A 15,401-nucleotide genomic window follows, 5' to 3' on the forward strand; every position below is an offset into this window, starting at 1 on the left:
CGCCTTTAATCCCAGCACTTGGGAGGCAGAGCTAGGTAGATCTCTGTGTGTTCAAGGACACAGCCACATGACCTCCTCATCACTGCCTGTTTGTACAGACCTCCAGGTCTTCTATGGTTGGTTAACTCTGCAACTGGCTCTATGTTTCTTATTTAACAAGACGGTTACATCTACAATACATAGCATGATATGACTGTGAATAAGCATGGCATTTTGTTTTTTTTTTTAGAAGCCAAGTAATCTGGACAGAGATGTTACATTCCTTGTCTGATTGTGCTTTTGCTTTAGTATTTGCTAATGTTTATAGTATGCATTGTGTACCTACCACTGTTGTTAGTGTTTCATTTAGCCACATGAAGTAATAGCTATTTTTAATCTGAATTTCCCTGAGCTGGAATTTGAAGTATAGAAAAAGTTCAATAACTTAGCCATGCTTACCAGCTAATAAGTCACAGAAACAATACTTGAATCTAAGAAATCTGGCTTTGTAACCGGTACTCTTGATCATTGAGCTTCATGACCCATTTTGTTATACTTTAAGAATAGACTCCACTGGAACTTGTCCTCAGAGTGGAAACTTGCACTGAATTGTACTTGTATGCGATATTTGAATAATTTGAGGTTTTTTACCATGGACTAGGGAAGGAGAGATCAGGACCTAGTATATCTAGTTCTTTGAGGGCAAAATTAAGATAATGATGAAAATTATAAGAAAGCAAACTTTGGTTTTTAGAACTTTGCAATTGCTGTTGATGTTAGGATTGGTTGCACTGTAGTGAATGGACTTTTTGTTAAATGTGGCAGCAGAAGCTGAACTAGTAGTTGATGGAGAGATCTGGAAAAACTTGTCATGCTGTGAAATTGGACTGTATCACCTCTGAGATTTTATTCTTTTCTATACATTGCTGTGCTAAACAGAAGTAATTAAAAAATTATTCTTTGGGCTGTCCTCAAAAGGCACAAAAAAAGAAAAAAAAAAGAGAGGCCTATTTGATATCTAATGGAAATGTGTGTGTTGGTTTAACTTTGGTCTAAGACATGAAAGTTTAATTTTTTTTTTTAACTTTAATTCTCCACCCCTTCCACATACGCTCATGTGTTTTCTTTTTAAGACAGACTCACTGTGTTTCCCTGGCTAGCTTTGAACGTGTGATTTTCTTGCTTTTTCTGTCTCCTGGGTTCTGGGATTATAGGCTTGTTCCACCATAGTCCATGAAATTTTTAAAAATAGTTTTATGCTGTTGGTAAGGAGTTTTTGTAGATAATGTGAATGAACTAGGATGCAAGAGAAAGGCCTGTGTTTCTAGTGTACAAGTTAGGTGTTTTAGAAACAGACAAGAGATTCTATCATAGCAACCACTGGAGCTCTTTCTTTCCCCAATCCCTCCTGAGAAATAATGAAAGCACACTAATTCACTTAATTTTGAGATTATAATCAATTTTTAGGAGAGTAGATGAAAAAGACATTTCATTTTTATTTTGTATTTCTTAATAATTTATTTCTTCAGACAGTCTCATGTATCCTAGGCTGCTCTTAAGCTTAGTCAGTAGCTAAGGTTGACTCTGACCTTGATATTTCCATCTCTCAAGTGCTGGATTATGGGCCTTGTCACCAGCCTAGTTTATTCTGTGCTGAGCAACCCAAGGCTTCATGCACACTATATAAGCACTTTTTTTTTTTTTTTTTTGTCTTTTTGAGACAGGGTTTCTCTGTAGCTTTGGAGCCTGTCCTGGACTAGCTCTGTAGACCAGGCTGGCCTCAAACTCACAGAAATCCACCTGCCACTGCCTCCCGAGTTCTGGGATTACAGATGTGCGCCACCACCACCCAGCCAGCACTTTTAACAGTATTTATTATCTTTCACCCCTGAGATCAGTTTTGTAGCCCTGTAACTTGTGACAATCTTCTTACCTGTTCCTCTTGGGATCTGAGATTACAGATGTGTGCCCCTACTTGAGGCTACCATTCCATATTTTTTTATTTTATTTTATTTTAATAATTGTTAAAAATTAGGCCTTACATTAACCCCAAAGTGTTTGTTCTTATTTAATGTTTATTTTAATTAACATCTTACTGGCATTTACTGTGAATCTAGTACTGTTCTAGATTCTTTAAATGCATTTTCTTTGTTCAATCATAAAAATAACACTTGTATATTTAAGTAAAATAATAGGAACACAGAAAGTTAAAAAATAAGAATTGTAGTCAGGCATGGTGGTGTACACCTTTAATCCCAATACTCTCTTGTCAGAGACAGAGGCTAGCCTGGTTTATATAGTGAGTTCCAGGCCAGGCAGGGTTAAAAAAAAAAAACAAAAAACCAAAACTACAAAACAGCAAAAAAAAAAAAAAAAAAAAAAGGGAGAGTTACATTTATTTATCAAGATATTTATTACTGTCCTTTCTATTCCCCTAGGAATGTAAATATGTAAATATTTGGATATATTTGCTGTTGAGTGAACGTATGGTTTACATATCTTATTGTTTTTATCTTTCTTTCTTTCTTTTTCTTTCTTTCTTTCTTTTTTTTTTTTTTTTTTTGAGCTGAGGATCGAACCCAGGGCCTTGCACTTGCTAGGCAAGCGCTCTACCACTGAGCTAAATCCCCAACCTGTTTTCTTTCTTTTCTACTCTTTTAAAAAACTTCTTTCCTCTCACCTTTTATTTCCTCTCACCTTTTATTTTTCATTGTTATTGATAAAATTGTGGTATTTCTAGTAGTGATAAAGGAAACTATTTCTGTGTTTGAAGTCTTGGAAAGATTGTTTCATGTGCAAACTGGTGATAACTACTCCAGGAGGGTTATTGTCTTAATCAGTGTTCTATTGCTGTGAAGAGACACCATGAACATAGCAATTCTTAGGAAAGAAAACATTTAATTGGGGCTTGTTTACAAAGTCAAGGTTTAGTCCATTATTCTCATGGCAGGGAGCATGGTGGCATGTAGGTAGACATGGTGCTGGAGAAGTGGCGGAGAGTTTTACCTCAAGATCCACAGTTACTGGAAGAGAGAGACTCTGGGCTTGGCATGGGCTTTTGAAACCTCAAAGCCTACTCCTAGTGACACACTTCCTCCAACAAGTCACACCTCTTAATTCTTTTCAAATAGTGTCACTCCAGGATGACTAAGCATTCAAATATATGAGCCTGTTCTTATTCAAACCACCACAGTTATATTGGAGAATAGCTGAGTTATCTTGAAAAAGATACTTCATATTATTATGGTTTAGAAATGGTGAGTTAGGGGTACCCTTTTCTGTTTGAGTGACATGGTAATAGTAAGATTGCCAAGATTCAATTTCTGGATGGTCATATGATTAGTTTTTCTGTACTTTTTTCATGGCTAACAATGTAACCCTCACCCCCATATTCTTTGAGTTGTTACTCACTTTGAACACAGACACACTTGAAGGCTCCCCCACCCTCCTGTAAATATACACACCCGAACCCAGTTTTCAATACCATATTCAGGTGTAAGTTGATCTTGCTTTTCCTCCTGACATGAGGTGAGAGTTCAGTGGGTACTCTGACAGTGATAGAAGGGCTGAATGGAGCCTTCAATCCAAGCCAGACTAAAGTATAAAAATTGGTAGGTGACAGAACATTGAGGGTTGTCCCTGTCCCCTTTGTATGGCTGTGTTGTGTGGGCCTGGTTGGGTACTGATGCTTATCATTATCATAGAGAGTTCTTGGCCACTTCACAGTCTTCCAGATACAAATCTTTAATAAACACCACGCTGCCTTTCCCCTTAAAGAACAAAACTAAAAACTTTGCCAAAGATTGTTTTTCTCTCCTTTGAGAGTTAACTTTGTAATTTGGAGCATATTACCATGCTGTTTGGAAGCTGTCTGACTGTTTCCATTGTTGCAGCCTGATTGTCCATGGTTTAATCATCAGTAGTTGTGAAGGTGTTTTTTTTTTTTTTTTTTTTTTTTAAAAGGCTGCAGGCTGCATAGTACCATAAAAAATTTCCACCTGGAAGCAATTTTTCCTAAAAGCCCTTAGGGACTGCTGTCACCCTCCCCTCGACTGGCAGCAAGGACTAGAAACACCAGCTCCCCTTAGAGCCAGGCTTTTTTGCTCCCAGCTTCCAGAAGGGCTCTGGGGGAGCTAGGGAAATAACAAATTATTCCCAGACACTCTTCTGTAAGAAATTCCCGTGAGCCTTCTTTCTTCTTTTCCTTTGCTTCTTCCTGTATTAGCATTTTAGCTAAAATACAGATTATTTGCAGTAATAGGACTTGAATTTACTTTTTTAGTGAGTGTTTATTATCAACTCTAGAGCTTATCCAGTTTTGGAAAGTTGAAAGATCTTTGGGTCCTGCTATAGGCCCTTTATAATGCCTTCTCTGTGGAATGTAGGCCTTGTTCTAGGTGTGAACTCTCAAGGAACTCAAGGTCCTGTGGGAGAGATAGATATGTAAATAAATCTTGTGTATGTGGTTTTAGTGTAGCCCCCTTTCAAAGATATGAGCAAATAAACATTTTCAAGCAAAAGAATATTAACCCTTTGCCAGTGAATGTCCTTCCTTAATGGCACCCATTTATTCTTAGGCCTGTTCTTTAGTGTGACTGGAGTATTGAATGAGGTGTTTGTTTAAGAGCTTTAGGGTAATGGAGGGGAGGTTAGTATTTTTGGTGGAATTTACCCCAAACCACACATGGTTTCCTAAGGTAAGGGTCATTTCAGATTTGTATTGTCAGTATGAGGGTTAAGAGTAAATGGTGACACCATGGCTATGAAGAAATAACTCACCTTATACCACTCCAGATGAAAGGTAACCAAGTGTTTCAACAGATTTTTAAGTATATTCCTTCAAAAATGGACTATTATTGCTTTCTATAACATTAAATTTGTTTTGTTTTGTTTTTCGAGACAGGGTTTCTCTGTATAACTATGGTGCCTTTCCTGGAATTTACTCTGTAGCCCAGGCTGGCCTTGAACTCACAGAGATCTGCCTGCCTTGCCTCCGGAGTGCTGTGATTAAAGGCATGTGCCATCACTACCCCTCCTATAACATTAATTTTTTTTATTACATTTATTTATACGTATCTATATATGTGTAGCCTGGGTGGAGATCAGAGGGCGACTTGCCAAATTTGATTCTTTCCTTCTATTATATTGGTCTGAGGAATGGAATTCAGATTGTAAACAGCAGGTGCTTTTTACCTGCTGAGCCATCTCTCTGGCTCTGCCTATTTGCTTTTGATAGTAATTTTGTAATTCCCTCAGCCTTGGAATTAAATGTTTAGTATTCTTTTTGTTTTGGTTTAAATGTTTACTATTTCTTTGCATATATCACATTTATTTTTAATTTATACTTACCAGCTTAAGCCTGGGCAAATCTTGATCCATAGTTTGTGTTTCTTTTGATTCTTTTTAAGCTTTTTTTTTCCCTGTCCAGGTTCTAAGATTTCTTTTTCCTTTTTCTCTTTCTTCTTCCCTCCCTCCCTCCCTCCCTCCCTCCCTCCCTCCCTCCCTTCCTTCCTTCCTTCCTCCCTTCTCTCTTTCTCTCTCTCTTTTTCTTTCTTTCTTTTTTGGTACTTATTTTCTACCTTAAAAAACTATTACTTTTCAGAAGTCTTAGAAATATGGGTTAAGGAATATTTCTCTAGAGAAGATTTATGTTCAGCCAGTTATCTGTGGACACTGGGAAGGAGATTGCTTCTAAAGTAAATAATTATTATTCTTGAGATGATGTTTTGCTGTTTCCTGGGCTAGTCTTCAACTCCTCAGCTCAAGTGATTGATCCTTCTGCTTCTGACTTCTTAATGCTGGGATAAAAGAAATGCATCTCCATACCTGGACCTAAAATAAAGAATTTGACATTTCCCCAGACTGCACAGATAGTAATAATATGACTATGGGACTTGTTCTTTGGTTTAAAATGATTGGAAGTTTTTTGTTTTTCCCTCCTGCAATCAGAATCAGTACGAGAAGAGCAAGATTTCCTTGTAGTCTCCCTTAACCCTTCACGGAGATACCTTGGCTTTATTCTTTTTGAGGGCTGGAGGCTGTCTCTCCTGTATATAACAGGAGTATGAAGGTGTAGGTGGTTAGCAAAACCTTGATTTCTCTCTCTCTTTTTTTTTTTACCTCCAGTAACTTCAGATGTTCGTGATGTTCTTTACTGAGAAGTTATGTACTAATGATCTAGAACCTTAATTTAGATTATTAAGATTTATGAGTAGTAGTGTTTTTCATAGTGTATGCAGTACTTTGCATTGCTCACAGGGAGCATCATCTTATTTTGCTACTTCGCTCTCTATCACGTTTTTTTTGGATGGAAACAACTTTATTATTTTTCCATCCCTCAGGGTCTTCAGTGTTAGGGACTTAATTATGGAGTTTTAAATTGCTCTGATTGGCTTGGACTCACTATGGAGATCAGGCTGGCCTTGAATTTGCAGTGGTCCTCCTACTTATGCCTTTGAATGCTGGGATTACAGGCATACACCACCCTGCCTGGTTTTCATGTTTTTAAAAATGAATTAATTATATAATTAATTAATGAATTGTTATTTCTTTAAAGACAGGATCTCACTATATCACAGATGAGGTTACTAAGTAGCTCAGGATTCTTTTTCTTATGTCAGATGGGTAAAGTACCTGGTTTTATAATAAGGTTTGAGGGAGGTATGTGTCACACAATGATGTGAATACTTAATCATCATGCTTATGAACCAAAAAAAGATCCTGCCTCAAGTACTCTTATTTCTTATAACTAGAAACATTATGATTCAGCTAAAAAAAAAAAAAAAGCAATGGAACAAATCTTTTTCTTTTAACACAAATTTGTACAAAGGACAAAAATGAAGCCACTGATAAACTTTGTTGAGCCTTTATATCTTCAGCTACTAATGATGATGTTTTGTTCCAATAGGATATTACCATGGTATTAGTTATGACAGTCTCTATATCCTTAATTTGGACTGACCTTGTTTTCATTAGTTTATTTCATGTTTGATTTCTGTTGTTGATTTGTCTGATGTTTTGTGACAAATTCTCTTCTGAGACTTTTCTAGTTGTATTTAGCCCAAGCCACATTCTTTAATAGGCTCTTTGGCTAGGTGCCAGCCGAGGCTGCCCCATCCTGTTTTTAACCTATACTTTTGAAAGTGCCCACTCTTTGAAAAGAAGTGCTTCCCTTCTTGCCTGAGGCAGAATTCCCTCACAGCATCATCTTTGTTGTCTGTGCTGTCTTGGTGAAGCCAGGTACATTGGGATCTGCAAAGATAGAAAAGGATTGGAATATGTTTGCTGTTATGAGGTATCATAAAAACATTTTGATAATATATTAGTTGCTTTTTGTATTACTTTGATCAAATACGTGACAAGAAGTAACTTCAGGAAGGGTTTATTTTAGTTTACAGTTCAAGGGGATACAGTTCCATCATGTTGGGGAAGGCAGGGTGGCAAAAGTAGAAGGCACTTGGTTGCATTGCACCACAGCCAGAAAATATAGTTTTGAAATGTTAACCATTCTAGTTGGTGGTGTGAACCTGGGAGAGTAGAGCCTAAAAATGAGGCGGACTGAAGTCTCATGCAATAGCCAACTTTATTCAGAGCACCAGACAATTTATATTCTGAGGGTATTCTTGAGGGTTGAGCAAGGTCATATGAGTAAAGGTCACATGATTTAGGCTGTATACAGTCAGGAGGGCAAGTCATGCTTGGAAACATCATTCTGAATAATAATGGGTAAGATGATGGGTAACTTCTATTATTATACCTGGGAGGACCATGAAAGCACATTCCAAGAACAACTTGTTACAGAGGAAAAGAAGTTACAATGCTCTTGTCTTGTTTACTTGGAGTTTCTTACAGTGTCTTAGAAATCTCACACAGCTTCATTTATGGATCATGTTCCAACAATGAGATGGTGGTGTTCAGCTTGCTTCTTCCTTTTAACTGTGTCATAGACACTAGCCCAGTGTTTCTCAACCTTTGTTAGGGGATACCTAAGACCATCAGAAAACACAGATATTTACATTATTATTCATAACAGTAGCAAAATTAGAGTTATGAAGTAGCAACAAAAATTTATGGTTGGGGGTTGTGGTGGTTTGAAAGAAAATGACTCCCAAAAGGAGGTGTGGCCTTATTGGAGTAGGTGTGGCTGTGTTGGAGGAACTATGTTACTGTGGGGGTGACTTTGAGGTCTCCTATGTTAAGGCTACACCCAGACAATTTCCTGTTGCCTTCAAGTCAAGATGTAGGACTCTCAGCCACTTCTCTAGTACCATGTCTACTTGTATGTCACCTTGCTGAACCATGATGATAATGGACTAAACTTCTGAAAATGTTTAATACTGAAATACTGAAAATGCAGTATTAGGAAGATTCAGAACCACTGCTGTAGCCCATATAAAATAAGTCTTTCCGGATTGGTTAAATCTAATCTAGAAACAGCATCATGGCCATTCCGAGAGGCTTGTTTCCAAGGTGATCCTAGACAAGTTGACAGATCAACAATATTAGCTGTCACAGGTTTTGTGCTCAGTTTAGATATCATTGATTACAGTATGCTTCTCCAGGTACTGATGATGATATGCAATGGTTTATTTTCTTTTGTACCCAGAGCATTCAAATTGTAATACTGAAATTTGAATACAATCAATAGACATACTGAAATAAAGAAAAGGGATATAAACTCCATTTGACCTCTTGTAGTTCTCTTTCAACATCATGCTCAAATCTGTTTTTCCACTTTATTTTTAACTTTTGGAATAAACAAAAATACTAATGATGCTTTTATGGAGTTTAATGAGGAGAAAATGTTTGAGGGATAAAACCATGGCAAATTAAAAAAGATATACGAAAAAGGAAAGACCAGAACAAACTCTGGGATTTTTTTCTTGGGTAATCAAAACCAAAACCCAAAACTAAAATGCTTAGTCCTGTGTGTCTTAAGTTCTCTTTGGTCTCATGACATCTCAGTAGATATGTTTGGTCTCCTGCATTACTCTTGTTCCCACCGCTGTAGATGGGTAAATCCACATGCATTGTCTTCTCTTCCCTCTTTGCACATTTTCCGTGTGCATGGTAGAATCTTTCCACCATGATTTTATCTCCTTTAAAGCACCTGGAGATAAAAATGGGTAAGACAATCTTTGCCCAAGGGGAAACTAATGTTCTAGTATGAGGAGATTGATAATTGAACAGGCCATTAGAATATAGTTTAATAAATTTTGTGAGGGCAGTAGTTACAAACAAGGTTGGCATGAAAGGCTCTAAGTGATTGGAGATGGTTTCTCAGAAGTTAGGTTCGAGCTGTGGGTGTAAGAGTAGATGAGATTTACTTTGAAATGGAAGAAAAGGGGAAGGAAATTTGAGGCTGGAGACTGGAGTATCCTTAGTGGATACTGATTGTGGTCTGTCTTTTTTGATTTGCCTGCTACCTTGAAAATTGCACAACATTCTGTCATGTAGGATACTTTGCTAAATAGCAGACTATAAGAGGGAAATTGGCTTAAATAGTTGGAAATTGACTGACATGTAGAATATCTGGAGACAGCTGTTCAGGATTTCTCTCTCCACAGTCCAGAACCCAGGTATTTTCTTTTAAAGCCCAGATTATTGGCACAATTTCCTCTCTTTTAGGGTAGTTGCTTCACCTGTCTTATTTTCACAGGGCAGTGTGTAAGGTAAGAAAAGCAACCTCTTTTTCTGCATCCTCCAGGGGATATTTTGTTTGGTTTTTCACTAACAAATTTCCCTTCTCATTGGTGAAAGTTGTATCACACACCCATATGTTAACTGATCACTGACAAGGTAACTAACTTAAGTGTTTACCTCTTGTGGTAGGATAGGAAGGTGAAACACCAGAGTTGGGACTCAAACAAAAAAGTCAATAGTTGCTATGTAGATACAGCTAATCCACAACTGGTTCATCCTGCAATGGAATTCCTCACTTTAACTTTTCTCCCTCCCTCCTTCTTCCCCCCTCCCCCCTCTGAGACTGGGTTGGTCTTTGTTCCAGGGCAGCCAGGGCTACAAAGACGGAACTTGAACTTGCTCTGTAGACCAGCCTGGCCTCAAACTTACAGAAATCTGCCTCCGAAGTGCAGAGGTTCCTACAGTCCAGCTCCCATTCTACCTTCTCACAAGGCCTTCCTCTTTAGTCCTGGCTGACCTCAGCCTCCTGAGTGCAGAGGTTATAAGTGTGTATCACCCTACATGGCTCCTATCTTGTCTTTGGAAAAAACAGATTGAAGCTGATTTTGGCTTTATGCAAGTCATATAATTCTGTAGTGGTTTAGTGTAGGATAATAGTAAATATTTGCTGAATTTAAACTTTAAGTGCCACTTTATCAGTTAAAAACTTTTCAAATATGCTTTTGAAATCTAGGTGGCAGAGGGATATGGAACCACTATGATGTATCAAAGTATATTATTAGCAGTGCACACTAGGATGTACAAATATACTTTGTCAAATCCTTTGGTTTATTAGGGAGGTTTTGAAAATCATCCTCTTTAGGCCTCCATTTTACTTGTGTCAAACTTTAGGCTATCAAAATCACTGTTAATTTCTAAGCATTTCTTCTTGTTTACTTTTTGTAGTATTAGAATATTCTTGTAATGACATAGATAGGCAACCACATGATTATGTGTTCCATAGTCTTGTTTAACTGTTATGTATCTTGTGTTAGAAGCACAGAGAAGTACAATAATGTTTCAAGGAGTCAACCTTTTTAAGATTTTGCCTTTTATTAATTAATTAATTTATTTTTGGGAGTGGGGATAAGGTCTCAGGTAGCCCTGGCTGGCCTCAAACTTGCTGTGTAGCTGAGGATGGCCTTAAACTCCTGATCCTCCTGTGTTTGCCTCCCTAGTGTTGACATAGTGGGCATATCCCACCATGCCCAGTTTTATGCAGTTCTGGGGCTTTCTGTATGCAAGGCTCCCCTTAACCAGTTGAGCTACATTCTCTGCCTTGGACCCACAGATTTGATCAAATGTAGTTTTTAGATTTTTTTCAGCAGTCTGTTTTATTTGATTATATCAAATCCATGTTGTAAGGAATATTAGAATTTGGTCATCACTAGATGGCAGTCTTTCTCCACTTGAAGTCCTTTGTTCAGAAGAGAAAATAGTGCAATACTTATTTAAGAATAGTGCTGACTGCCAGTATAAAGCTAACTTAGTAAATCTCTAACTTTTTCAGAGTTTAAGAATTGTTTATTTATTTATTTTTGCCGTTTATACGTGCTAGGTCTGTTGTTCATTGATGGCTTATGCTGAAATATATTTGAAATGCTGAGTCAATGTGAATGAACTATGAGGTCTGTTTACATTTGCTTTTTACTGTGGTAGAGGCAATTTGTAATTGAAGACACAAAATGCAAGTGTATTTTCACCTATTTTATAGTCACATGGAAACTATATATCCTTTCACTTGCATATAGACAAAAATTCACGCAAAGCTTGGTAGTTGCGGAATTTGCACAAAATGCAAAATATAGGGTCTCTAAACAGTGTCTACCTTCCTTCATTTAGATGTGTGTATTTCAGATTTGAAGTCTACCTTTTTTTGTTTTTTTTTTTGAGATGACGCCCTACTAGTTTAGCTCACTGTTGTTACTCAGGCTCCTGCCTCAGCTTCCTGAATACTAAGATTACAGACCTGGGTGCTCTGCCCCAATCACTTCTTACTTTAATTTTTAAATTTTCTACTCTGAAGGCTCACTGTAAGCCTTAAAAGTCAGTCAACAACATAAGTGAAGAGAGAGTTATAATCGTGAAGATCTAAGTAGAAACTCTGTGATACTGATAAGGAGATTAAAACTACCACCTGCTGACTGTCCTCAAAATTGCTCTTTCTCAATGTTTGCCAGAATTGGGAAGCTTAATGCTCAGCTAGTACTTCAGGGGAAATTGTAATTGATTGCTGTTTCCTATTTTGTAAATGAGAACGCTCTGAAGGTCAGAGAGCTTAATTGAATTGGCCAAAGATGTAGCTAATTACAGTGCCAAAACCAAGGCCCCACAATCAGTGAGCTAAAATCCACATTTTCTTACTTTGATTTTCTTTTTTATAGGAAATCCAGGGTGGTATTATTTATCTAAATAAGTCTAAGTTCTAAATTTCTTTTCGCTTCTTATTTTTCTTTGAGTAGGCTTTACATAGTTTAGGGTGGCCTCACACTATTTAGTTAGCCTTGCCTTGGATTCCTCATCCTCCTGCCTCCACTTCCCAATTGCTGGGATTATGTTCCACCATACCTGGTTCCTGAATTTCTGAACCTTGGGATTTTTTTTCCCCCTCAAGTTTGTCATTTGTCTTTGGAGAGAAGGAATGAAAATCTTTCCTGGTATAACCTAACATAGAGGTTATTGCTGAGACAGAATATACTGAAATTGAAACCAAAAATTTAAAAAATGAATATCATTCTGTGTCTTTAAATTTGAGGATTTTAAGTGATCCTCCCCACTCCAGTTTTCTAAATAACAAGGAGTTTGAGTATCTTTCCTTAGAAGATTGCTTTCCTTTCTTTGAAAGTTAAGCTTGAAACTTACTGGTAGGTGGTAGGTTCTATCTTGTAATTCTCTTCTCAGAAGTGCTATAATCATCATGCCATTTTCTCTTTAAAGGTCTGTCTATGATGGTGAGGAACATGGACGATTCATGGAGAAGCTAGAAACTCGCATCCGCAATCATGACCGAGAAATTGAGAAAATGTGCAACTTTCACTACCAGGGCTTTGTGGACTCTATTACTGAACTGCTGAAAGTACGAGGGGAAGCCCAGAAACTCAAAGTAAGGGGCCACTGCCGGACATCTGCTCCTCTGTCCTCTTCAGGGGTTCTGATTACTTCTGATTGAAAGAGAAGGAAGGGCCCATACTGTGTGACATAGTGTAGGACAGGCTTGCTTTATTTTCATGGGATAGATATTGTTTGCTCTCTTCTTTTCTTTTCTTTTTTTAAGTTGACAGCTTTCTTTCTTTCTTTATTTTATTTTGCTTTTTAAAGATTTATTTATTTATTATGTATACAGCACAAGAGGGCACCAGATCTCATTACAGATGGTTGTGAGCCACCATGTGGGTGCTGGGAATTGAACTCAGGACCTCTGGAAGAGCAGTCAGTGCTCTTAACCTCTGAGCCATCTCTTCAGCCCCTTGCTCCCTCTTTTCAAATGTAGAATTGAGGTGAAGATACATGCACAGCCTGACCAAAACCACAAAATTGGTATGAAGTGATCATACTAAAGTACATGTACAGTTTAGGTATGATCACATTATTTTCCTGGTTTAAAAACCTGCATAGCAGCTCCCTTTGGTTAGGTTTGAGAGAACACAGTCAGCATCCTTAGTATAAAACTTCAGGTTCCATCCATCTGGCTATGCCATTTCTTCACTCTCATCTCTTGACTTCACCTAAGATCATGATGATGATGATGATGATGATGATGATGATAATTTGAGATAGATTCTTCCTATGTAACCTAGCCTGACCTCAAACTTTATGATCCTCCTTTCTTAGCTTACCAAGTGCTGAGACTACAGGTGTGTCTCATTGTATCTTTGTGTAATAAGGATTTGTATGAAATAAGGAAAGGAATTTATACCCAAACCCACATAAATAAGATTATGGCTTTTTGGATGTAAAGAGTACTCTTTTAAGTTAGTTTAATTGGAATACCTACCAGTGGATTGGAACAAGTGACTAGTGACTGCTTCTTTCAAGCCACCAGTTAAAGCCACCAGTGTCTTTGCTGACAAAGCTGCTTCCCAGAAGTTAAAGCACTGCTATACTTACTTGAAAGGCCAAGGTGGAAAGATCTGTGGCAGCTGTGGAGTGCTGCCCCAGGGTGAAGACTCATGTTCAGGAAGGAGACTGGTCTCAGGCAATCCCTTCTCTTAGACAGGTGACCTTGCTTGTTGATCTGAAGACTATTCTAAATTTCTGCTATATTAAACAGTTTAGATTTTTGACATTTTCTGTGAAAACTCATCTGTCAGAAATAATAGTTTTATTTTCTTCTCTCTAGTCTTTATGCTTTTATTTTCCTTGTTGGAATCTGAATAGAATCCTTAATAGGATTTTTTTTTTTCTGCATGGGGTTAACTTGACAACGAATATAAAATTCATCTCAAGAATATATTGCTAAAAATAAAAGCAAAGAAACAATTTTTAAAAATTTTCTTCCAGCCATTTAATATTTTTCCATTTATTTAAAAAAGTTTTTTTTTCATTTTACATACCAATCCCAGTTTTCCCTCTCATCCATTCTCCTGCCCCCCCCCCCCCCCAGTCCCCCCATCCCACTCCCCACCCACTTCTCAGAGAGGGTAAGGCCTCTCTGGGGAGTCAACAAAGTTTGGCATACTAAGTTGAGGCAGGACCAAGTTCCTCCCCCCTGTGTCAAGGCTGAGCAAGGTATCCCATCCTAGGGAATGTGTTCCAAAAAGCCATGTCATGCACCTGGGATAAGTCCTGGTCCCACTACCAGGGTTTCCCCAAACAGATCTAGCCACATAACTGCCACTCACATTCAGAGGGCCTAGTTTGGTCCCATGCATGTTCCCCAGCTGACAGGCCAGAGCCATAAGCTCTCATCAATTTGGGTCAGCTATCTCTGTGGTTCCCCCCCACCCCCCATGATCTTGACCTCACTTGCTCCTGTGATCCCTCCTCCCTCACTTCCACTGAAGTCAAAGAAACAATTTATTGAAAGGCTAAGCAAGCTATTAGAAAATATAGTATAAAACTGCAGTAGTTAAAAAAAAATTATTTGACTGTAAAACATGACTTAAATGGATATGAAACCATTAAATTTTGCAATTATTTAAATGTAAATTTTTGTGTTTAACTACAGAAATATCATTGTGTTTGAATATAGGTGCTATACTGTTTCCAGCCGTGGGATATTATATAACATACACAGATTGCACTATGTTATATAAAATATCATTACTTATATAAAAGTTTCCAACATTTTGAAATCTCAAACACATTGGATCCTAAGAAATGTATGATAGAATTCATCTATCTTGAGAAACAGGGTATTGCCAACATCATTAAATAATTCTCTCTTCTCTATGCTTCTTAGATGCTTCCCCCATTTTAGATGTAACAAGTCTTTTGATAATGTGCTGTTTTTCCTCATTCAGCCCTCAGCTCCCATCACAGTCATGATTATTCTTTTCCATTTTTTAAAGTTCTTGTGTATTGCAAACTTCTCTCACAGATACTTGGGATCCTGTTCCACAGTGGGCCAAAGGATATAAAAGATGTGGAATATGATTTAGGGCAGATAGTATGGAATACTGCCTGGAATCTCACCAGGTGATTGGTACTCACTTTTGTCCTATTTTCTCTCCTACTTTAAATGGATTCAAGTTGCAAATTCCTTGAGATTGGTCAGAATGCCTCTGAAGGAATACTTGACT

At 37.7% G+C, this 15,401-nt stretch overlaps 1 protein-coding gene and 1 non-coding gene across 6 annotated transcripts in view; one reads left to right on the forward strand and one right to left on the reverse strand.

The window, feature by feature from the left end:
* The window catches only part of Exoc6b (exocyst complex component 6B), a 470,758-nt gene that overhangs the window by 62,315 nt on the left and 393,042 nt on the right, over window positions 1-15,401 (forward strand). For 4 of the 5 annotated variants that reach the window (XM_036180693.1, XM_036180694.1, XM_036180697.1 and 1 more), the window contains one exon: window positions 12,598-12,763. The exons of the other annotated variant lie outside the window; for it this stretch is intronic. In XM_036180693.1, the coding sequence (XP_036036586.1) occupies window positions 12,598-12,763 (166 nt within the window). The remainder of the gene's footprint in view (window positions 1-12,597; window positions 12,764-15,401) is intronic. 5 annotated transcript variants of the gene reach the window in all.
* LOC118580979 lies at window positions 6,594-6,698 on the reverse strand. The gene has a single exon (XR_004944627.1). It is a non-coding gene; the product is annotated as a small nucleolar RNA U13 (small nucleolar RNA).

The sequence above is a fragment of the Onychomys torridus genome, chromosome 3, assembly GCF_903995425.1.
Source record: "Onychomys torridus chromosome 3, mOncTor1.1, whole genome shotgun sequence".
NCBI classification, from domain to species: domain Eukaryota; kingdom Metazoa; phylum Chordata; class Mammalia; order Rodentia; family Cricetidae; genus Onychomys; species Onychomys torridus.